Here is a 9,749-nt window from a genome sequence, read left to right as displayed (position 1 = left end):
GGGCGGCAACTGTTTTAAGTGAAGATATTTCAGATAGCTTTATTAATGTTGCGCATGTTTGCGAGTGTCAATGTATGTTTTGTTTCTTTGATTAATTTTTGAGCTTATCAAAGCGAGGGATTTTAACAGACGGAAATGGAAAACTTCCCATTTTGGGCATCCCACACCTCTTATATTCCTAAGTCCTTATCACAAGGTGTTGAAGTGTTTTGTGTAGTAACCTGACACTAAACTGAACATTAGGACATGATTTGAATAACATGCTCACTGGCACAAAAGCACAATTACGGAGTACCGTTTGCAATTTAAGGAAACCATGAATTTGATCTGAAGTTTTTGTGCGTTCTATAGAAATGACCAAGGAAGATGGAGCAGCAGACAACAGATTTAAACCAGGAAATAGTTCAACAACATTATAATGATTTACTTATACAGTTGCCCAAAATGCACTTTTCAAAAATATGTGCTTAATTGTGATTTCTAAAACCATAAGAAAATGAATGATGCCAAAAGTTAAAAAAACAAGTCCAGTAAAAACAAATCTGGTGACTTGGTATATAAATAATGTCGAACCTATACCTAGATTTTTAACAAAGTAACTGATTAACAAGTGCCACACAAAACCCACAGCAGAAATATTGTTACCTGTTATAGAAATTAAACTTGTATTCATGTCAAGAAAAATAAAATATAGAAATGGTATTTTCTTGATGCCTTAATTAATACCTTATGTTTTTTTAACTGATGTTCCTGTTTATGGAAGACAGTAGCTCCTTTATATCTGTTAACCATAATTTGTTTTTTACAACTCCAGACTCAAATATACAAAGACTAGTTCAATTTACCGATTAAAAATACCCTCTGGAGTTACCTGAAGCATATAGTCATTGGGAGCAGAATACTACAGATGACATTAGCTTGAATATACTTGGCAAACTATGTACATTTTTACAGCGCGTGCCGGATAAAATCTTCCATCGTAATAAAGTGCTATTACTGTTGTGCAGTAGGTGCTACATGTTCCATGCCTGAAACTGACTGGAGAGAGTTCAGAGTGGAAAATTGATGCTGACGCCTTCAAACGGGGGAACAGTATTTCGGCATTGAAGGGCGTCAGGTAAATAAACTGTCTGGATGGCGAAAGGAATTCGAGTTAGAGTTTTCCATCAGAGAAGCCACAGCCAGACGAGGTTGTGCTTAGCGGAAGATGTGCTTGATCACAGAAGGCAGCGCACAAATAAACAGTAACACAAAAGCACCGTCAGAGTGGTAGTTTCTCTGGGATCCGTTGTCGATTGATTTGCCTCGGTTGCCTTCCTCCATTGACTCGTCCGGCCCGACCGCAGATGCAGCACACTGGACTAAAGGAGCCTGATAAGATGTAGCCCTCTTCTCTGGCCTGTCTGGACTGGATCCATCGCTAGGTCTTTGCCCGTTGAACAGAAGGTATCGTCCTTTGGAGTCCTGTTCCATCTTAAAGAGCTCGTACTCGGTGTGAGGCAGGCGTATCCCCAGAGCCACGCAGCCATTGGTATGAGTGACATCCTGCTCTACTCCTAAATGCCACGACCCTTCAACGCCACAGTCGTTGCCGTTGAAGACATTGAGGAGTGATGCAGTAGCGCTATCCATTGGTGTCACCTTCATATGGTTCACTAGAACAAAAAGATCACGCCAAACCATCAATATTAAATGAAACCAGCTTTGCTCAAACAACATTGGGTGGCAACTGTTTTAAGTGAAGAAGGGATCAGGATATTGATTTTGATGATCAGCCATGATCGAGATGAATGGTGGGACAGGCTTCTATTTTTTATGAAGGATATTTCAGAACGGTTTATTAATGTTTATCTATTTATTTATTAGTCACAAGTAAGGCTTACATTAACACCGCAATGAAGTCACTCTGAAATTCCTCTAGTTGCCACACTCCGGCGCCTGTTCGGGTCTATGCACCTAACCAGCACGTCTTTCAAACTGTGGGAGGAAACTGGAGCACCCGGAGGAAACCCACGCAGACACGGAGAGAAGGTGCAGATTCCACACAGTGACCCAAGCTGGGAATCAAACCTGGGTCCCTGGCGCTGTGAGGCAGCAGTGCTAGCCACCGTGCCGCCCGTGTTGGGAGGGTTTGCAAGTTTCAATATGTTTTTTTGTTTCTTTGACTCATTTTTGTCCTTATCAAAGTGAGGGATCTTAATAGTCAGGAATAGAAAACCTCCAACTTTGGGCATCCAATATCATCCTGAAAATATCCCAGGCGTATATAATATGATTTAGATGTTGGGTGAAGATCATTCTGCTCTAATCCAACAATTGAGATTAAGTTACACAGTGCAGTGAGAATGCACTTAAACTGGCACTCATTTTGTTTTCTCTGCCTTTATTTTAAGACGTTAGGGAATGCGTGCTTTTATTCTGTGCACATTACAGCTAACGTACAACTTACGGGGTAAGAAAGAATACCTTTTCTCTGGGTGCTCCAGTTTCCTCCCACAGTCCGAAAGACATGCTGGTTAGATGCATTGACCATGCTAAATTCTCCCTCAGCATTCCAAGGTAGGGGGATTAGTAGATAAATTTGTGGGGTTAGAGGATGAGCCTGGTTAAGAGTTGGTACAGACTCGATGGGCTGAATGGCCTCCTTCTGCACTGCAAGAATTCTATGATCTTTGGTCCGATTAGCTTAGGTGGGAAATGGAATGCACCCTGAAGGCCGTGTGTCATCTTGAACACGTAATGACAATCATTCTGCTTTGTAGAATGCCATTAGTTGCACGCATTCTCTCGCTCCTCAGGTGCCAGCCCCTTAAGGGGCTTAACACCACCATTAAATAAATATTAAGTCATGCTTGTTATGCATGGCTTATATACTCGAGCACATAATTATAGTCCTTTTGAAATCCTTCTATGCTTTGGGTAACAGAAGAATTACGAAGATCAAGTGGTTTGAATTTGTAATGGTAGGAATCAGTCTGGAAAGAGTGACTTGGACACATTGCAACATCTAATGCTTTTGCTTCCAGTATTTGAATGCCTGTATTGTGCGATAAAGTAACATTCAGTTGTTCCAATGCTCTAGTAGATTGAATGCCAACAAGTGCAGTACATTTTTGGCAGCCCATTGTAGCCTGATCTTAATCGTTCATCATGCGATGTTAGCATTGTTGTGGGATTGTGCCATATTTAGTTTTGTACACTCGGACACAGGAACAGTGAAATGGTGGCTTTAATGTTCATGTGAACGTGTGCTAGGTGCTCACGCTGCTACTTGTGACAGGTGCACTTTCCCCTTTAGAACAGCCTTCTGCAATCTACTTGCTTGAGGTGAAAAAATAACTCACATGGAGTAATTAATGAGTCTGGAGCCTCAGGGTTGCCAACTGCCCAGGACTGTCCAAGAGCCCCCAGAAATGGAAGCTTATTCTTCAGGGGTTTGCATTGAGCAGCCCAGGGGAAAATAATTACGGGGTTATTGAAACAAAAAAACAGTTTGACATTTTTTTTGAATATTTTGTACACTGGTTCTAAAAATATTGAAAATGAGAAAGGAATGTTGTTTTGGCTGGCTGACAATCAAGAATAATCCAAAATGCTTTCAAATTTGCATGGAACGTCAATGTGCCTTGAGGAGGGACGTGTCGGTGACCAGTGGTGGGAGCACTGGTCAGGACAGGTAAAGACACAACGCCATCTGAATCTATACAACCAACATCGGTAGCCATATCAGCAGCACACATCATGTGCACACTACAAACAGTATGTGTATAGGTAGGAGGGGTGGGTTGCCTTGGGTACTCAGATGATGCTATTGCTCTGAATGGGACAAGTTCTGATTCGTATAACCTCAATGGCGTTCACAGTCAAGATTATGATTGATCAACTTGATGTTATCTTTAAGCTATTTAACTACATTGCTTTGGGGAACTCTGCAGACGGGGATGGTCAGCGGTAGGGTAGACTGGCACTGGGGTTGATTGGTGAGGTGGGGGGGCCTGATATCCATTCAGAGCAATAGCATCATCTGAGTACCCAAGGCAACCCACCCCTCCTACCTATACACATACTGTTTGTAGTGTGCACATGATGTGTGCTGCTGATATGGCTACCAATGTTGGTTGTATAGATTCAGATGGCGTTGTGTCTTTACCTGTCCTGACCAGTGCTCCCACCACTGGTCACCGACACGTCCCTCCTCAAGGCACATTGACGTTCCATTGGAGTGGCAGGAGGTCTCCCAGTACAGTGGGAGATTGGGGCACCTGCGCAATGGCACCCCTCAAGCTCAGCAGCCGGCTTCCCCATTGAGCCCCGGCTCCACCCTGCCCTCTGCTGGTGGGGATCACATCCTGGCACTTTCTTTGCACTAAATGCCATAAGATTGCAACTTGCCCAAAAGACCAATGTGAATCTCTCCCATTTTCTCACTTGTTCGGCACTTAGAATTTATTTTGTAAGATTGCGCCCAAAATGTTTGAGCAATTTGTGGCTGTATCAAACAGTGTGTGTACAGGCAGGAGGGGTGGGTTGTCTTGGGTACTCAGATGATGCTATTGCTCTGAATGGGACAAGTTCTGATTCGTATAATCTCAAAGGTGTTCACAGTCAAGATTATGAATTGATCAATTTGATGTTACCTTTAAACACAAACTCTGTTCCTCCCATGACTTTAGTTGAGGGGATTCCTCGGCTGTAACGGCCCTTGGCGTAGATGGTGAAAGTTGGATGCTTGCACACGGGGTCCGAGAAATGGTAATAATGTCCTTCCCAAGTGTTGTTGTTGTCATGGAATATGAAGTGACGGGTGAGGAAGAGTACCTCTGGCCGTACCTCACACCGCTGGCTGGCCCACTGGCCGTGCAGTCCTACAGTCAAGTCTGGCTTTGGAGGTAGAATGGGAGGATGATGCTCATCTGATCGAGAGATTATCCGACAGGCCATGCAGGAATGATCGTGATTCTGAAATGACAGAAGTTGAAATCCTAAGTGATAAATTATGGAATTAGATTTAACTTTGGTCAATGCTTATTTCATTGCTGTTTAATGAACTTCAGGATGCATTACTCCAGTAGCATTACAAATATGAGGTTGTATAAAGTGGTTATCTTTTAATTCAAGATAAAATTGCGCATGTGACCTCCGATTGATTTTACCCAGTGATGAACTGGTTGCATTGGACTGGGGTCTAGGTCAAGTCCAATTGAAACCCCAGTGCCAGATTTAACACCCAAACACAAAGGGAGAGGCAACTGTTCGCTATTGGAGACTTAATGACTCAGAAACCCAGAAACGGAGGGAGAATGTCCTTGGGACAATGAAAGGAAACAGCAAGGAAAGGGTTGTTCTCAGTTAGCCACCAGGCAGAATGTGGATGAGAGAATATTCCCTGGTTATGGAACCTCTTTAGCCTATGCTTAACCCTTTCTCCACTCGCATTGTCTGTACCTGTAAAGGCTTGATTACCTGTTAAGACTCTCATTCCAACCATTATCTTGCAATTGAGTCTGTGTCTATGTATGCCCTGTTTGTGAACCCAACTCTCCACTCACCTGAGGAAGGAGCAACACTCCGAAAGCTTGTGCTACCAAATAAACCTATTGGACTTTAACCTAGTGTTGTGAGACTTCTTACTTATGAACTTCAGCAGAATTTTCAAAAACTGCAGAACACAATACAGTTCAAATTTAATACTCAGTCTGGTGATCGCTACAAAAGATCTCTACAAAAATCTCTAACATCTGCATGTTAACCAAGGAGGGATGCAGTAAAATGGTTGGCACAACTAATTCTTGTTTTCTGGTAAGTAAATCCAGTCCTTTGCATAACTCTCACATTAATGCTGTGATTCCCACCCTGATAAATTTGCTTTCCTTGTTACAAAATGGTCTGGCTACATTTATTTGACCATATACAATCATTAGTTATAAAGCGGTCAGAGCACAGTCCTTAATGAATGTGCAGTTGATGTAGGTATGAAATATTTTCCTCCTAACTCATCTTGGAGAAACTCTATCAGTTCCATCTTGCACAAATTGACCCAAAAAGATTGACCTAATTACCATTAAGCCAACAAAATTCAGAGCTGACTTTCCAGCGCAGTACTGAGGGAATGCTGCACTGTTGGGGTTGCCATATTTATCCCTGTGGCATTAAACCAAGGCCCCATATGTCTGGTCTTTAGATGTAAAAGAACACACGGAGCTATTGTGAAGAGCAGCAGGAGAGTTATTCCTGGTGCCCTGACCAATATTTATCCCTCAATCAACACATGGGGAGGCGCAGAGGTTAGCATTGCAGCCTCACACTGCCAGGGACCTGGGTTCAACTCCGACCTTGTGTGGAGTTTGCACGTTCACCTCCGTGGGTTTCCTCCAGGTGCTCCGATTTCCTCCCACACTCCAAAGGTGTGCGAGTTAGATTGATTGGCCGTGCTAAATTGCCCCTTAGAGTTAGGGGGATTAGTAAGGTAAATACATGGGGTTACAGGGATAGGGCCTGGGTGGAATTGTTGTTTGTGCAGGTTTGATGGGCTGAATGGCCTCCTTCTGCACTGTCGAGATTTTAACATCATTAAAATAGAATATCTGGTTATTATCACATTGCTATTTGTGGGATTTTGCTGCGTGCAAACTGGCTGTCACGTTTCGTGCATTACTCCAGTAGCATTACAAATATGAGGTTATATAAAGTGGTTATCTTTTAATTCAAGATAAAATTGAGCATGTGACCTCTGATTGATTTTACCCAGTGATGAACCTGTTGCATTGGACAGGTCCTATTGAAATCCTGAACACAAAGGGAGAGGCAGCTGTTCGTTATTGGAGACTTACTGACTCAGAAACCCTGGACACACGGAGGGAGAATGTCCTTGGGATAATGAAAAGAAACAGCAAGGAAAGGGTTGTTCTCAGTTAGCCACCAGGCAAAATGTGGATGAGAGAATATTCTCTGGTTATGGAACCTGTGGAGATTTAAAGACCAAGGAAGAATCTCCTCGGCTTTGCCAGGAGAATGAATCATTGGAGTGGGTCTTGCTGCTGAAAGTCAGTTCAAGGATTCTCAGAAGACAGAGGGAAGAAACTTCTGATGGACAATGGATGTTGTGACTCAGTGAAACGGGTGAAGTGAGCCCATTCAAACTTGCGGGAGTAACTGTAGACTGGTACCTGTAAAGCCTGCACCACAATTCCTGCAGAACTGTAATGTATAAACATGGGCTGGAATTTTCCTACCATTCCTCCCAGTGGGATCTTCCATTCCCGGCAAGGGTGAAACCCCGGTGTGGGATTCCTGGTGGGGTGCATACAATGGGAAACCAGAAGATCTCACCGCCGGCCAATGGCAGGCTGCCTCTGCCACCGTGAAAGAAACCGCGGGGGGTGGAATCCCACCCATCGTGTGTTATTTGTGTTCATGGTAAGTTAAGGGGGGTATTCTCTCTGTAGTTTAAGTAATAGTTATCTCCTAAGCCAAGTTTATTGATGTTGCTTTTAGTGTGTTTGTTGCAGTAAAAGTCTTAAAATCTAAAATCTTCTTGCAGGGTGTTTTGAGTCAGTCACTGGGAATTCAAATCTATTTTTAAGAGTTTATTGGTCTCTATGGCAATCATAACAATACCTACTCTTGAAGTACATAATTGGTAGTAAAACACTTGTGAAAGGTGCTATATAAATGCAAGTTTTCTTTCTATTATCACAGGATGGACATGAAAAAAAAGCAAAATAAAATCCAGTTTGCTCTCAATTCAATTGATCTTTACCAAATAATTGAAATTTTAGGGTAATCAGAATTAAATAATTATATTAAAATGATACAAATAGCCCCTTTAAGCACAATTCAAGTTGTTCCATAATTGAAATTAAGCTTCTGAATGAACAGACACAGCTGGTGTACCACAACTAGCTGCTGCTGCATCACCACCCACCCACTCCTGAACCACCCTCCCCCCTCCCATGTTGATAGAGTGTGGGAAATGGCAAGAATATCAGACTTTAAAGCGTCCCTTTTCTTATCTTTAATTCAGAGTAAAGACATTTTCTTATGCACTTATGTTTATACGAAGCCTTTATCACAGAGTCTGTCTCAAAACCAGATCAGGGAGTGAGTTAGCATTCCAAGTACATAAGGCACTTTACTGAAGACCAGGCTCATTAAAGGCAGGATTTCCAAGCCTGTGTGCCAGGGAATGTCGCTGGATTCACATGAGAATTTATAAGCCAGATGCTTCATGCTCTCCCTTTCCTTTGATTAACTGAGGCTTTCCCAGTTTTGCCCTCTCTCCAACTTTATTTCCACGATCTCTGGTAATAATGCTGCCTGGCTAACAAAATGAAGTTCATCAACCCTGAGGTGCCTCGATACAATTTTAAAAATTCATTCGTGGGATATGCGCCTCGCTGGCCGGCCAGCATTTATTGCCCATCCCTAGCTGCCCGAGGGCAGTTGAGAGTCAACCACACTACTGTGGCTCTGGAGTCACATGTAGGCCAGACCAAGTAAGGACGGCAGATTTCCTTCCCTAAAGGGCATTAGTGAACCAGATGGGTTCTTCTGACAGTCGACAATGGTTTCATGCTCATCAGTTGATTCTTAATTCCAGATATTTTTTATTGAATTCAAATTCCATCATCTGCCGTGGCGGGATTTGAACCCGGGTCCCCAGAACATTAGCTGAGTTTCTGGATTAATAGTCTAGTGATAATACCACTCTGCCATCGCCTCCCCATATATTCTTGATATTTACAATATGCATTCCATGTTGGGCATACAGCTGAGTGGTTTTACTCAGTTTTGCACGGGTGGCACAGTGATTAGCACTGCTGTCTCACAGCGTCAGGGACCCTGGATTTTTATTGAATTCAAATTTGACCATCTGCCATGGTGGGATTCGAACCCAGGTCCCCAAAGCACTACCCTGGATTACTAGTCCAGCGATAGAACCATGACACCACTCCCACCGCCCATTTTTCTGCCCTACTCTCCTGAAGTTCAAGTGTGTGAACCCCAGTGGGACATGTTTGGGAGGCTATTTAAGCATGGAAGTCTTCACAGAGCATGGCTAATGCTGTCTCTAACTGACATCCCTAAAATAACTCACTTTCCAGCAGGGGCAGGAAGCAGAGGGGATTGCTTTTTATTGCCACTGTTTTATAAGTTAACGGGCAGGTTGGTTCACTTGCAGGACACAGTTCCACAGGCATCACAATGATGTCTGTGCCATGGGATCCATGTCTAATCATGTCATCACTCGATGTCCACATTTTCCATGGACAGTGATTAGGAGTGGGTCGGACAGTTATTTTCTAAAACACGATGCACAGCTTCTGAAGTGTGGCAATGATATGGCACGGTAGCACAATGGTTAGCACTGCTGCCTCACGGCACCAGGGACCCAGGTTCGATTCCCGGCTTGGGTCACTGTCTGTGTGGAGTTTGCACATTCTCCCCGTGTCTGCGTGGGTTTCCTCCGGGTGTTCTGGTTTTGTCCCACAGTCCAAAGATGTGCGGGTTAGGTGCATCGGCCATGCTAAATTTCCCCTTAGTGTCAGGGAGATTAGCTAGGGGAAATGCATGGGGTTATGGGGATAGGGTCTAGGTGGGTTTGTGCTTGATGCAGACTCGATGGGCTGAATGGCCTCCTTCTGCACTGTAGGATTCTATGATTCTATGATAAGGGGAAAGGAAATGGCCTGTATAATTTCTCATTCGCGGACTTAACAAAGAGATGATACATGTAACAAGCAAATTCA

At 43.4% G+C, this 9,749-nt stretch overlaps 1 protein-coding gene across 1 annotated transcript in view; it reads right to left on the bottom strand.

Moving 5' to 3' along the window:
* Positions 1-370: 370 nt before the first annotated feature.
* The window catches only part of LOC144495582 (protein APCDD1-like), a 39,975-nt gene continuing 30,596 nt past the window's right edge, over positions 371-9,749 (bottom strand). Inside the window, exons 4-5 of the mRNA XM_078215718.1 lie at positions 4,638-4,959; positions 371-1,655 (exon numbers count right to left, since the gene is read on the bottom strand). Of these exons, the coding sequence (XP_078071844.1) occupies positions 1,198-1,655; positions 4,638-4,959 (780 nt within the window). The 3' untranslated portion in view covers positions 371-1,197. The remainder of the gene's footprint in view (positions 1,656-4,637; positions 4,960-9,749) is intronic.

Source organism: Mustelus asterias, chromosome 7 (assembly GCF_964213995.1).
Source record: "Mustelus asterias chromosome 7, sMusAst1.hap1.1, whole genome shotgun sequence".
NCBI lineage: Eukaryota > Metazoa > Chordata > Chondrichthyes > Carcharhiniformes > Triakidae > Mustelus > Mustelus asterias.
This window is presented reverse-complemented; position numbering and strand designations above follow the sequence as displayed.